The sequence below is a fragment of the Lipotes vexillifer genome, unplaced genomic scaffold (genome assembly GCF_000442215.2).
Source record: "Lipotes vexillifer unplaced genomic scaffold, Lipotes_vexillifer_v1.1 scaffold572, whole genome shotgun sequence".
Lineage (NCBI taxonomy): Eukaryota > Metazoa > Chordata > Mammalia > Artiodactyla > Lipotidae > Lipotes > Lipotes vexillifer.
In genome coordinates, this window is record NW_006771270.1 from 750,525 (window position 1) to 765,919 (window position 15,395).

Below are 15,395 nucleotides of genomic sequence, written 5' to 3' on the forward strand. Positions count from 1 at the left end.
TTTGCAAATGATACAACTGATAAGGGGTTAGTATCCAAAATATTAAAATAGCTCATACAACTTAACATCAAAAAACCAAGCAACCTGATTTAAAAATGGGCAGACGACCTGAATAGACGTTTTTCCAAAGAAGACATACAGATGGCCAACAGGCACATGAAAAGATGTTCAATGTTGTTAATCATCAGAGAACTGCAAATTAAGATGCAAATGAGATATTATCACCTCATACGGTCAGAGTGGCTACTATCAAAAAGAACACAAATAAAAAATGTTGGGCTTCCCTGGTGGCGCAGTAGTTAAGAATCCACCTGCCAATGCAGGGGACACGGGTTCGAGCCCTGGTCCAGAAAGATCCCACAGGCCGTGTAGCAACTAAACCCGTGTGCCACAACTACTGAGCCTGCGCTCCAGAGCCCACAAGCCACAACTCCTGAAGCCTGGGCGCCTAGAGCCTGTGCTCTGCAACACGAGAAGCCACCGCAATGAGAAGCCTGCACGCCGCAACTAAGAGTAGCGCCCGCTCACCGCAATTAAAGAAAGCCCGCGCACAGCAACAAAGACCCAACGCAACCCAAAATAAATAAATTAAAAAAAAATGTTGGGCTTCCCTGGTGGTACAGTGGTTGAGGGTTCGCCTGCCGATGCAGGGGACACGGGTTCGTGCCCCGGTCCGGGAAGATCCCACATGCCGCGGAGCGGCTGGGCCCGTGAGCCATGGCCGCTGAGCCTGTGCGTCCGGAGCCTGTGCTCCGCAACGGGAGAGGCCACAACAGTGAGAGGCCCGCGTACCGCAAAAAAAAAAAGAAAAAAAAATGTTGGTAAGGATGTGGAAAACAGTATGGAGCTTTCTCAAAAAAATAAAAAGAGAACTACCATATCACCCAGCAAGTCCACTCTTGGGTATATATCCAAAAAATGAAAACACTAATTTGAAAAGACATATGCATCCCAATGTTCATAGCAGCATTATTTACAATTGCCAAGATATAGAAGCAACCTAAGTGTCCATCAACAATGAATGGATAAAGAAGATGTGGTATATATATATATATATATATATACAATGGAATACTACTTAGCCATAAAAAGAATGAAATTTTGCCATTTGCAGCAACATGGATCTAGAGGGCATTATGCTTAGTGAAATAAGTCAGACAGAGAAAGACAAATACTGTACAATATCACTTATACGTAGAACCTAAAATATAAAACAAACTAGTGAGTATAACCAAAAAGAAACAGACTCACAGATACAGAGAACAAACTAGTGGTTACCAGTAGGGAGAAGGAAGTGGGAAGGGGAAAAATAAGGGTAGGGGATTAAGAGGTACAAACTACTATGTATAAAATAAATAGGCTACAAGGATATATTGTACAACACAAGGAATATAGCCAATATTTTATAATAACTATAAATGAAGTATAACCTTTAAAAATTGTGAATCACATACTTACCTGGCAGGGGAGACAGCATGATCACGAAGGTGGTTTTCCCAGGGTAAGGCTTACCCATTGCACTCTGGATGTGCTGACCCCTGCGATTTCCCCAAACGTGGGAAACTCGACTGCATAATTTGTGGTAGTGGGGGACTGCACTCATGTTTTCCTCTGGTCTTTGTAGGTTTTGAAAAACAGACATCTGGGACTTCCCTGGTGGTCCAGTGGTTAAGACTCTGCGCTTCCACTGCAGAGGTCATGGGTTCCATCTTTGGTCCGGTAACTAAGATGCCACATGCCGTGTGGCATGGCCAGAAACAAAAAACAAAAAAACCCTGTGAATCACTATACTGTATACCTGAATGTACTTACATACATACAAAAAATTTTAAAATAATTATTGATGGGTTTGTATTTAGTACTATTTTGTTCATTGTTTCCTGCTGTTTTGTAGTTCCTCTGTTTCTTTTTTCTTCTCTCACTCACTTGCTTTGATGATTTTCTGTAGTAGTATGCTTAGATTCTTATCCCTTTATCTTTTGTGTATCTACTATAGGTTTTTGCTTTGTGGTTACTGTGAAGCTTACCTGTAACAAGTTATAATGGTCTATTCTACATTGATAACAACTTAAGTTTGAACACATTCTAAAGCTCTAGATTTTTACTCTCCCCCACACACGTTTTGTTTTTGAAGTCACAATTTGCATCTTTTTATCCTGTATATCCCTTAACAAATTATTGTAGTTATAGTTATTTTTTTACCACTTTTGTCTTTTAACCTTCATACTAGCTTTACAAGTGATTAACCACCACCTTTATAACAGATTATCCTGAATTTTACTATATATTTACTTTTACCAGTGAGATTTATACTTTCATGTTTTCCTATTACAGATCTTCCTTGACTGGATTTATGTCCCAATAAACTCATCGTTAAGCTGAAAATATTTTAAGTCAAAACTGCATGTAATACAAGTAACCTACTGAACGTCATAGCTCAGCCTAACCTACCTTAAATGAGCCAGAACACTTACATTAGCCTACAGTTGGGCAAAGTCACCTAACACAAAGCCTACTTTTATATTAAAATGTTGAATATCTCATATAATTTATTGACCACTGTACTGAAGGTGAAAACCAGAATGGTCATATGGATACTCACCATTAAGGTACACAGCTGAAAGCACAGTAGGCCTGAAGAATGTTTGAAGCATTGAACTAAAATGAATTGCTGGATGATATGGAGGCTACAGAGACAGGGTCATCAATTTCTCTCCTGATGAGGCTTGAGAATAGCTGGTAGAAGGCATCAGGGCATCTATACTTGCTAATGGTTTAGCAGGCATAGTGTTATTCAGGAAGCTTTCAAGTTTTGACTGTACAGTTTGTTTCTTCTTTTCATTACATATTTCTCTACAGCAAATAAGAGTATCCTGTATCTGCCTGTTAGCTCTTGAGAACCTCTTGTAATTGATGTCCATTTCTTCTAATATCCATATGCCCCTGCTCATAGTAGTAAATGTCTCTGCCAGTTTCTTTGCTATGAACTTTCTTGGTTCCTTGGGTATAACTTCTTCTTCCTCTGCCTCAACTTCTTTGCTTTTTTTTTTTTTTAAGTCTTTATTGAATTTGTTGCAATATTGCTTCTGTTTTATGTTTTGGTTTTTTTGGCTGCGAGGCACGTGGGATCTTAACTCCCCAACCAGGGATCGAGCCCACACCCCCAGCTTTGGAAGGTGAAGTCTTAACCACTGGACTACCAGGGAAGTCCCCCAACTTTTTAACTTTTTTCCTCCAGTTCGATCAGCTCCTCATTGGAAAGCTCTTCAGCCTTGACACCAACAAGCTCATGAATATCCTCTTCATCAATGTCCAACTCTAGCTGTTTCTCAAGCACTAGTATCTTGTACTTACTATTTCATCAACAGCAGAATCTTTTGAATGTGTTCACATGTCTTCACGCATTGCTGTGTGACTTCTTTCCATGCTACAGCAATGCTCTGGATAGCATTTAGAATGTGAAAACTTTTCCAGATCTCTCAGAGCATTTGGCCAGATTCAGCCACTTCAAAAGCGTATGCAAATATTTGGCATAAATAGGGTGCTCTGAATGTAGCTATTGCACCTTGATCCATTGACTATATGAGTACCGTTGTGATCAGCAGCAAATACACAACCTTTACATCATGTCACTGATATGATGTGGATGCCTTGGAGCATTGTCTAAGATCAGAAGAATCTTGAATTGAATGTTTTGCCTACAACATTCTCTTGTGTGCACAACAAAACTGTTCAAAAACCTGTTTTCAAACAATGCTAATGTCATCCAGGCTTTCCTGTTATGGCAACAATAAATGGGAAGTATATGCTTTCTCATATTCCTGAATGCTCTAGGGTTCTCCAAGTGGTAGATTAAGAAAAGCTCTAATTTGAACCTTGCAACATTTCCACCCCAAAGTGGCATTATATAGTCTTTGAATGCCTTGAATCCTGGCATTGTCTCGGACTTCTGACGAATGTATGTATGCTCTGGCATACGCTTTCAGAACAAACTACTTTCATCGACCTTACATACGTGCTCTGGCAAATATTTCTTATCCACAATTATCCTATGCAGTTCTTCCTTAAACGCTCTGGTACCTTTAGTATCAGCAACCTGCTGCCTCACCACTGACGTTCATGTTATGAAAATTACGATGCCTTTTGAAACGTTGGAACCACCCACACCTCGCTATAAACATTTGCGTATATGTAAGATCATCAGCATGCTCTTTTATATTTTTTACAAGTTTTAAAAAATATTTATTTGTTTATTTTTATTTGGTTGTGCTGGGTCTTAGTAGTGGCAGGCAGGCTCCTTAGTTGTGGCTCAGGCTCCTTAGTTGCAGCTCACCAGCTCCTTAGTTGTGGCATGCGAACTCTTAGTTGCAACGTGCATATGGGATCTAGTTCCCTGACCAGGGATCAAATGGGGGGCCCCTGCATTGGAAGCACGGAGTCTTAACCACTGCGCCACCAGGGAAGTCCCAGCATGCTCTTTCATTGTATGGAAAAAACATTGCCTTAGCCTAGATCCTCAGTAGCCTAAGTGGTATGCCTCTTCTTTTCATCAGAAGCAGGAAGCAACACAATATACTATAGAGTATCGGTTGTTTAACCCTCATGATCGCATGGCTGACTGGGAGTTGTGGCTCACTGCCACTGCCCAGCATCATAAGAGAATATCATATAGCGTGTGACTAGCTCAGGAGAAGATCAAAATTTGAATGCGAATCGCTTTTGCACCATCATAAAGTCAAAAAACCCTAAGTCAAACCATCTTAAGACAGAGACCATCTGTACTAATTAGCACCCTTTCATTTCAGCTTAAACAAGACCCTTTCACATTTCTTGTACCACCAGTCTAGTGGTGATGAACTCCTTTATCTTTTGCCTGTCTGGAAAACTCTGTATCACCTTCAATTCCGAATGTTAAAATGATGATTCTGCTGAGTTCTTAAGGGTACCAGCTGAGCAATTCAACAAGCCCTAACTCCTCCAAGTGAATAGTGTAAAAGTCGTCCAAGAAAATGCAGAGAATTTTGCAGGGATGGGTAATAAATTTTGCCTTCTTCTTCATTTCCATTATAAAGACTCTGAATGTCATCAGTGATAATCTTTTCGAAGTTATAAAGGTTTTCTGGGTATATCCTGGGAATTTCCGTTGTTGTTGTTATTAAAAATAAAAGTATTGCCATTTTTCCCAACTTAAAAGTGGAAGACAATTTATCCATAAACTATGCATGGAGTAAATAACTAACTGTGCACAGTGTAATTAACAAATTTATTTTCTTAATAACTCTTAAGCAACACCTATGAAGACCATTTAGGAAGAAATAAATGAAGACTAAATTTGATTTTCCAAGGTCCCATCATGTTGTCTTCCTTGCAAAGCTTTTCAAAGGCATATTTTCCAGAATTTGAGAACACCATTGACTATATAATGAAAAACATCTTTGTAGCCTGGTCTACTTTCCATGATTCAGGTGAGCCTTGGACAATATTTAAACATTGTTTTTTCATTCCTCTGAAAGTAATCCATACTGATTATCTGAGAGGTGTTGAGAAATCTCAGAGTAAAATTGGTCATTCAAAGTTCTGAGTCTCTTCAAGACTATAAAAAGGGCCTTCTTCAAGTCACTCATTGTTTGAGTGGTTATAAGCATGTAGGACTTAGGGTAAATTGCAGATAAGCTTGAATCATGAAGAAGTCTTATATTGCCTTCAGTCAATGTAGAAGATTCTTCACTCCAATAGATCTTTGTCATGACACACACTTTCCCACTGTAACCACCAATTTTTACCAGTTTCTTCTTTAGAGTTAAGGCAGTTTGTATAGAATAACCTTTTAATTCCTTATTCAGTTCCCCGAGGAAGGTGTATAAGACTGGTGGACGGTCCTGGGCAATTAGAAGTGCATCACAGATGACTTTCTGGTTCTCTTGCAAGCCCAGATCCAAAGACCAGCTCTTAGAAAAGATCAATGTACCTTGACGAACGGAGCCTATTTCATTATGTATTAACTGTGCAAGTCCTTTGTGTTGTGAGAACAGTTTCTCATAGAGGATTTCTGGAACATATGTCACCTTTTCTGATGGCACTAGATATGAAAATAATTATAATAAAATTTTAAACACTGGAAGCTTCCAATTCCAACCATGGCCAAGTAGCTTGTACCAGAACAACCCTCCCACCAAAAACAACTATAAAAGTTGTATAAAATATATAAAACAGAAATTTAAAGAATTGGAGAGCAACCAGTACAAGCAGGACTTAAAGGGTTACAATCTTTGATGGAAAGGAAGCACAGGAAGTAGTGCCACAATCATCCCAGCTTTTTGTCTAAGGATATTTTCCACATCATGTCATGGGTGAATAGAGCCCAAGCAGAAACCATCAGTTTTATTAGGCTGAATTAAAAGAGGTTGGAATTCACGGCTACCAGAGGATCTGGAATTTGAGTGGGAAAATCTCAGAGAGGATGAAACTGCAGAGAAGCAGCCAAAATCTACATACAATTTTTTTTCAATTCACTGGCAAATACAGGGTGAGATGCTGGAAACCCAGAAGAAAATATCAACTGGGAGGCTAAAGAGCTGAACCTGAATTTCATCAACCTCATGGTGATGGGGGACTTAGACTGGAATTCAAGTCCCTTCAAAGTGGAGGGCCTGTGGTAAACACCCCAGACTTTAAGCTGAGATTCAAGAAGAGCCATGACCTAATAGTAAAGGCAAAATTTAAAGATATTATCCCTAGAAAAGCATAAAACCAATCTTCAAAAAAAATCAGGGTTATTACTGGTACTCTATCTACCTGACAAAACAAAGTATAATCCTCTTTGGAGGAATGTAACATCTTCCAAAGCCTCTATAATTTGCCATCCATGGTATGATAAGAAAATTCAGAGATATGATAAAAATCAGGACAAACTACCGAAAAAAAAACAAGAGAAAAAATAGATACGAGAAAAAGACTGACAAGTGATTCAGGTATTGGAATTTATCAAAAAGGGACTTAAAGGCCAAGAGGACAGAATAGGAGGCTCCAGACTCTCCCTCCACCTGTGGATGCAACAAACAAACAGCTACATGTGGATCAATTCCCTCTGAGAGAAATCTAGAAACTAGCTGAGAGACTCCTGCACATTGGGTGACTGAGAAAATAACCACATTGAAATGGGTAGGAAAAGTTGAGACACAGCCTTGCCATAAACTTCACCCCTAGCACAGCACCATAAAGTCAGGAGGGTACCCTCAAATCCTAGCTTCTCCCTAAGGAGCAAAAGGTTTGGACCACACATCTAGTACCCCATCTTTTATGGCTGCTACCCAAGAGACTGGCTTCTAACTTGCCTATCTCTGAGAGCTGATGAAGCCCAGCATTCACTAGTCTCCTGGGCCCAGAGCACTTCCAGTGGTTCTTCCTTCTGGCTCAGTAGAGAGCAAGCAGACAATAAAGTCAGTTCCCAGCTTCTCCCTGGGAGAAGGTAACTTTCGTACCTGCTGTCTGAGAGTCTGGCATCTTAATTGTCTGTCTCTCGGAGCTGATGGAGAAAGCAATCATTAGTCCCTTGGGAGTTTGAATGGGCATGTGGATACCTCCTGTTGCTCTTCCCCTGACCCACTCCGGTTATAAAACCAAGCCTCCGATTCTCCCTAGAAGGAGTTGAAATGCACATCTAGCTCCCAAAACATTCCAGTTGCTACCAGAGGGACTGACTTCTAACCCATCCTTCTCTGAGAGCTGACAGGGCCTGGCATTCACTAGGTTCTGGAGGGCAACAGAGAGCAAAGCAACAGTTTGAAAGAGCACACAGTCTGAACTAGTAAGCAGGTATTTGTCAAGAACAAGTGGGTGATAAACTCCATCTCTCAACTTCCCCCTAAGAGAGGAGGAATTGAGACACACATCTAGTGCTTCAACTTTTCTGGCTGTAACTTGGGGCACTGGCTTCTATCTTGCCTGAATCAGGGCACTGATGGGACTTGGCTTATGACAGTCTTCTGGGGAACACTAAGAACAAAGACAGCATCTAAAATGAGCACAAAGCTTTGAGAGGTACCCAGAATCTCTGGCTGAACTGATTAGTGAGTTAATCTCCTACATGAGGTCAGTCTGTGAAATCTGGAAGAAATGGCTGTTTTATATAATGTGCAGAAACCAACACAGAGTCAAGAAAAAAGAAGAAACAGGGGAATATGTTCAAAATTAAAGGACAAGATTAATCTCTAGAAACCTTTTCTTAATGAAATGGAGCTACATGATTTACCCAAAAGAGAATTCAAAATAATGGCCTTAATGATGTTTTCTTAGGTCACGAAAGCAATGTGTGAACAAAGGGAGGCTTTCAACAGAGACAGAAAATACTAAAAAGTACCAAAAAGAAATCATAGAACTGAAGAATACAACAAGTTAACTGAAAAATTCAATAGAGGGGTACAACAACAGACTAGATCAAGCAGAAGAACAGACCAATAAACTGGAAGACAGGTCACTGGAAATCATCCAATAAAAAGAGAAAAAAGAAAAAAGAATGAAAAAAACTAATGGGACACCATCAAGTAAACCAATGTATGCATTATGAAAGTTCCAGAAGGAAAAAAGAAAAAGGTGCAGAAAGCTTATGCCAAGAAGTAATGGCTGAAAACTCTTCAAACCTCAAAATGAACATCCAGATCTAGGAAGTCCAAAACACACCAAGTAAGCTGAATCAGAAGATACTTACATTTAGGCACATTATAATCAAATTGTCAAAAGTTAAAGATAAAAAGGATAACTTTGAAAGCAGTAAGAGAAAAGCAACTTGTAACATAAAAGGGAACCCCCGATAAGACTATCAGTGGCTTTTTCTTAAGAAACATTGAATGCCAGAAGAGAGTGGGATGATATATTCAAAGTTCTGACAGAAGAAAACTTCCAACCAAGAATATATACACCGCAAACCTGTCCTTCAGGAGTGAGGGGGAGATAAAGACTTTCTAAAACAAACAAAAGCTAAGAGGATTCATCACTATTAGACCTACTTTATAAGAAATGCTAAAGGGAGTTTTTCAAGTTGAAAATAAAAGATGTTAAACAGCAACATGAAAGCATAAAAGTCATTGGTAAAGGTAAATATAGAGACAAAAACAGAAAACCATATTATTATAATGGTAGTGGATAAATCACTTTTAATTTAGTATAAAAGTTAAATGAGATTCGTTCATTCACTCACCGAATACTTACCAAGCACAGTGTGCCAGGCATCGTGTATACAGTGACAAGCTAACTAGAGGCAGTTCCTTCCTCTGGGGCTTCTGGGATGGAGTCCCTTCCACACAGAGCCAGGATTGTTCCTCATCTCTCTGCCTCTCTCTCCTAGACCCTGAGATGTCTTGGTTCAGGAATCTTGGGCCCATCATATGTCCCTTTGGAGCTGTGTGGCTGACAGGGTCTTGGTGCTCCGGCCAGGTGTCAGGCCTGAGCCTCTGAGGTGGGAGAGCCGAGTTCAGGACATTGGACCACCAGAGACCTCCCGGCTCCACGTAATATCAATCAGTGAGAGTTCTCCCAGAGATCTCCATCTCAGCGCTAAGACCCAGCTCCACTCAATGACCAGCAAGCTCCAGTGCTGGACACCCCATGCCAAACAACTAGCAAGACAGAAACACAACCCCACCCATTAGCAGAGAGGCTGCCTAAAATCATAATAAGTTCATGGACACCCCAAAACACACCACCAGACGTGGTCCTGCCCACCAGAAAGACAAGATTCAGCCTCATCCACCAGAATACAGGCCCCAGTCCCCTCCACCAGGAAGCCAACACAAGCCACTGAACCAACCTTACCCACTGGGGGAAGACACCAAAAACAAGGGGAACTACAAACCCGCAGCCTGCAAAAAGGAGACCTCAAACACAGTAAGTTAAGCAAAATGAGAAGACAAAGAAATACACAACAGTTGAAGGAGGAAAGTAAAAACCCACCAGACCAAACAAATGAAGAGGAAATAGGCAGTCTACCTGAAAAAGAATTTAGAGGAATGATAGTAAAGATGATCCAAAATCTTGGAAATAGAATGGAGAAAATACAAGAAACGTTTAACAAGGACCTAAAAGAACTAAAGAGCAAACAAACAATGATGAACAACACAATAAATGAAATTAAAAATTCTCTAGGAGGAATCAATAGCAGAATAACTGAGGCAGAAGAACGGATAAGTGACCTGGAAGATAAAATAGTGGAAATAACTACCGTAGAGCAGAATAAAGAAGAAAGAATGAAAAGAAATGAAGACAGCCTCAGAGACCTCTGGGACAACATTAAACACATTAAACATGTGCCCCGGTCCAGGAAGATCCCACGTGCCGCGGAGCGGCTGGGCCCGTGAGCCATGGCTGCTGAGCCTGCGCGTCCGGAGCCTGTGTTCCACAACTGGAGAGGCCACAACAGTGAGGGGCCTGCGTACTGCAAAAAAAATCTGATGAACATAGATGCAAAAATCCTCAACAAAATACTAGCAAACAGAATCCAACAGCACATTAAAAGGATCATACACCATGATCAAGTGGGGTTTATTCCAGGAATGCAAGGATTCTTCAATATACGCAAATCTTTCTTCAATATATGCAAATCAATCAATGTGATACAACATATTAACAAATTGAAGAAGAAAAACCATACGATAATCTCAATAGATGAAGAAAAAGCTTTTGACAAAATTCAACACCCATTTATGATAAAAACCTTCCAGAAAGTAGGCATAGAGGGAACTTACTTCAACATAATACAGGTCATAAATGACAAACCCACAGTCAACATTGTTCTCAATGGTGAAAAACTGAAACCATTTCCACTAAGATCAGGAACAAGACAAGGTTGCTGACTAGTTTTGGAAGTTTTAGCCACAGCAATGAGAGAATAAAAAGAAATAAAAGGAATCCAAATCAAAAAAGAAGAAGTAAAACTGTCACTGTTTGCAGATGACATGATACTATACATAGAGAATCCTAAAGATGCTACCAGAAAACTACTAGAGCTAATCAATGAATTTGGTAAAGTAGCAGGAGACAAAATTAATGCACAGAAATCTCTTGCATTCCTATACACTAATGATGAAAAATCTGAAAGTGAAATCAAGAAAACACACCCATTTACCACTGCAACAAAAAGAATAAAATATCTAGGAATAAACCTACCTAAGGAGACAAAAGACCTGTATGCAGAAAATTATAAGACACTGATGAAAGAAATTAAAGATGATACAAACAGATAGAGAGATATACCATGTTCTTGGATTGGAAGAATCAACATTGTGAAAATGACTATACTACCCAGAGCAATCTACAGATTCAATGCAATCCCTATCAAACTACCAATGGCATTTTTCACAAAACTAGAACAAAAAATTTCACAATTTGTATGGAAACACAAAAGACCCCGAATAGTCAGAGCCATCTTGAGAAAGAAAAATGGAGCTGGAAGAATCAGGCTCCCTGACTTCAGACTATACTACAAAGCTACAGTAATCAAGACAGTATGGTACTGGTACAAAAACAGAAAGATGGATCAATGGAATAGGATAGAAAGCCCAGAGATAAACCCACACACATATGGTCACCTTATCTTTGATAAAGGAGGCAAGAATATACAAGGGAGAAAAGACAGCTTCTTTAACAAGTGGTGCTGGGAAAACTGGAAAGCTACATGTAAAAGAATGAAATTAGAACACTCCCTAACACCATGCACAAATATAAACTCAAAATGGATTAAAGACCTAAATGTAAAGCCATACACTATAAAACTCTTAGAGGAAACATAGGCGGAACACTCTATGACATAAATCACAGCAATATCCTTTTTGACTTACCTCCTACAGAAATGGAAATAAAAACAAAAATAAACAAATGGGCCCTAATGAAACTTAAAAGCTTTTGCACAGCAAAGGAAATCATAAACAAGATGAAAAGACAACCCTCAGAATGGGGGAAAATATTTGCAAACAAAGCAACTGGCAAAGGATTAATCTCCAAAATATACAGGCAGCTCAATATCAAAAAAACAAACAACCCATTCCAAAAATAGGCAGAAGACCTAAATAGACATTTCTCCAGAGTTATACAGATTGCCAACAAACACATGAAAAGATGCTCAACATCACTAATCATTAGAGAAATGCAAATCAAAACTACAGTGAGGTATCACCTCACACTGGCCAGAATGGCCATCATCAAAAAATCTATAAATGATAAATGCTGGAGAGGGTGTGGAGAAAAGGGAACCCTCTTGCACTGTTGGTGGGAATGTAAATTGATACAGCCACTATGGAGAACAGTATGGAGGTTCATTAGAAAAGTAAAAACACAACTACCATATGACCTAGCAATCCCATTACTGGGCATATGCCCTGAGAAAACCGTAATTCAAAAAGAGTCATGTACCACAATATTCATTGCAGCTCTATCTACAATAGACAGGACATGAAAGCAACCTAAGTGTCCATTGACAGATGAATGGATAAAGAAGATGTGGCACATGTATACAATGGAATATTACTCAGCCATAAAAAGAAACGAAATTGAGTTATTTGTAGCGAGGTGGATGGACCTAGAGTCTGTCATGCAGAGTGAAGTAAGTCAGAAAGAGAAAAACAAATACCATATGCTAACACATATATATGGAATCTAAAAAACAAAAATGGTTCTGAAGAACCTAGGGGCAGGACAGGAATAAAGACGCAGACGCAGAGAATGGACTTGAGGACACAGGGAGGGGGAAGGGTAAGCTGGGATGAAGTGAGAGAGTGGCACTGACATATATACACTACCAAATGTAAAGTAGATAGCTAGTGGGAAGCAGCCTCATAGCACAAGGAGATCAGCTCGGTGCTTTGTGACCACCTAGAGGGGTGGGATAGGGTGGGTAGGAGGGAGACGCAAGAGGGACGGGATATGAGGATATACGTATACATATAGCTGATTCACTTTGTTATACAGCAGAAAGTAACACAACATTGTAAAGCAATTATACTCCAATAAAAATGTTAAAAAATTTAAATGACTAAAGTATTAAAAATAACTATAATTAACTTATGTTATTGGATACACAATATAAAGAGATATAAACTGTGACATTAATAGCATATAATGTGGAGGGAGAAGAGGTAAAAGTATAGTTTTTATATGCAAGTGAAATTAAGTTGTTATCAGCTTAAAGTAGACTCTTACAGCTATAAGATATTTTGTGTAAACCCTATGGTAATTGCAAAGAAAATACCTATAGAAGTTACACCACAAAAAGAGGAAGGAGTCAAGCCTAACAATACAAAAAATAAAACAAACAACCCCCCCTCCACAAAACCCTAATGAAGCACAAAGATGACAGCAAGAGAGAAAAAAGTGACAAAAGAACAAACAGAAAACAGTTAAGAAAATGACTATAATAAATCCTTCCCTACTAATAATTACTTTAAATGAAAATGGTTTAATGTTTCCAATCAAAAAATTTAGAGTGGTTGTATGCATTAAAAACCAAGATCCAATTATATGCTGTCTAAAAGAAACTCACTTTAGATTCAAGGATGCATATTTGTTGAAAATGAAGAGATGGAAAACGATAGTCCAGAGAAATGGTAACTAAAATAAAGCAGGAATGGCAATACTTATATCAGAAAAAATAGAATTAAAGTCTAAAATAGTCTTTAGTGGGACCTCCCTGGTGGTCCAGTGGTTAAGACTCTGAGTTTCCAATGCAGGGGACGTGGGCTGGATCCCTGATCAGGGAACTAAGATCCCACATGCCGTGCAGTGCAGCCAAAAAAATAAATAAATAAAATAAAATAAAATAAAATTTTTAAAAAAGTAGTCTTTGGAGACAAAGAAGTCAAAACACAATGATAAAAGGGTCAATTCAACAGTGAGATGTAACAACTGTAAATATATATGCACCCAACATCACAGCACATAAGTATATAAAGCAAATATTGAAAAATCTGAATGGAGAAGTTGGCAGCAATAAAATATTAGTATAAGACTTCACTATTTTCACTCTCAACAATGGTTAGAACATCCAAATAAGAAAATAACAGACTTGAACTAAAGATCAAATGAACTTAGACATATACAGAACTTTCCACCCTCCAGCAGAACACACACTCTTCTCAAGTGCACATGGGACATTCTCTGAGACAGAGCACGTTAGGTCACAAACAAGTCGTAACAAATTTAGGAAGATTGAAACCATACCAAGTATTGTTCTGACCAAAATAAAAGGAAACTAGAGATCAATAATAACAATAAAATGAGAACTTCACGAACACTTGGAAACTAAACAGCACACTGTTGAATAGCCATTAGGTCAAGGCGGAAATCCAAAGGGAATTTCAAAAATATCTCAAGACAAATGAAAATACAATATACCAAAAATTATGGGTTGTAACAAAAGCAGTATTAATAGGTAAGTTTATAGTGATAAAGGCCTACATTATAAAATAAAAATATAACAAACAACATAACCTTACACCTCAAAGAACTGAAAAACAACAACAAAGTAAGCTCCATATTATCAGAAGGAAGGAAATAATAAAGATTAGAGCAGAATTAAATCAAGTAGAGAATAGAAAAATAACAGAAAAAATCAACAAAACTAAGAGTTGGTTTCTTAAAAAAAGATAAACGAAAATGACAAACTTTAGCCAGACAAACTAAGCAAGAAAGAGAGAGAAATCTCAAATAAATAAAACCAGAAATGATAAAGAAAACATTACAATGGATGCTTCACATATAAAAAGGACCAATAGGGACTCTTATGAATAATTATATGCCAACAAACTGGATAATCTAGAAGAAACAGATAAATTTCTAGAAACATACAACTTACCAAGACTGAATCAAAAAGAAATAGAAAATCTAAACAGACCAATAACAATCAAAGAGACTGAATGATTGAAGCCTCCCTATGAAGAAAAGCCCAAGTCCAGATAGCTTCATGGGTGAATTCTACCAAACATTCAAAGAATTAATTCCAATCCTTCTTAATCTCTTCTAAAAAATAAAAGAGGGAACACCTCCAAACTCATTTTATGAGGCCAGCATCACCCTGATACTAAAGCCAGACAAAGATACCACAAGAAAAGAAAAGAAAACTACAGGCCAATAACCCTAATTAATATAGATGCAAAAGTCTTCAATAGGGCTTCCCTGGTGGCGCAGTGGTTGGGAGTCCGCCTGCCAACGCAGGGGATGTGAGTTTGTGCCCCAGTCCGGGAGGATCCTGTGTGCCGCGGAGCGGCTGGGCCCGTGGGCCATGGCCGCTGGGCCTGCGTGTCCGGAGCCTGTGCTCCGCAGCGGGAGAGACCACAGCAGAGAGAGCCCTGCGTACCTAAAAAAAAAAAAAAAAAAAAAGTTTAAAAAAAAAAACAAAAAAAAAAATTTGA

General features: G+C 38.8%; 1 protein-coding gene across 1 annotated transcript in view; it reads right to left on the bottom strand.

Annotated features, from left to right (window-relative positions):
* Positions 1 to 5,498: 5,498 nt before the first annotated feature.
* SLFN12 (schlafen family member 12) overlaps positions 5,499 to 15,395 on the bottom strand; it is a 17,040-nt gene continuing 7,143 nt past the window's right edge. Inside the window, exon 2 of the mRNA XM_007446594.1 lies at positions 5,499 to 6,079. Within this exon, the coding sequence (XP_007446656.1) occupies positions 5,499 to 6,079 (581 nt within the window). The remainder of the gene's footprint in view (positions 6,080 to 15,395) is intronic.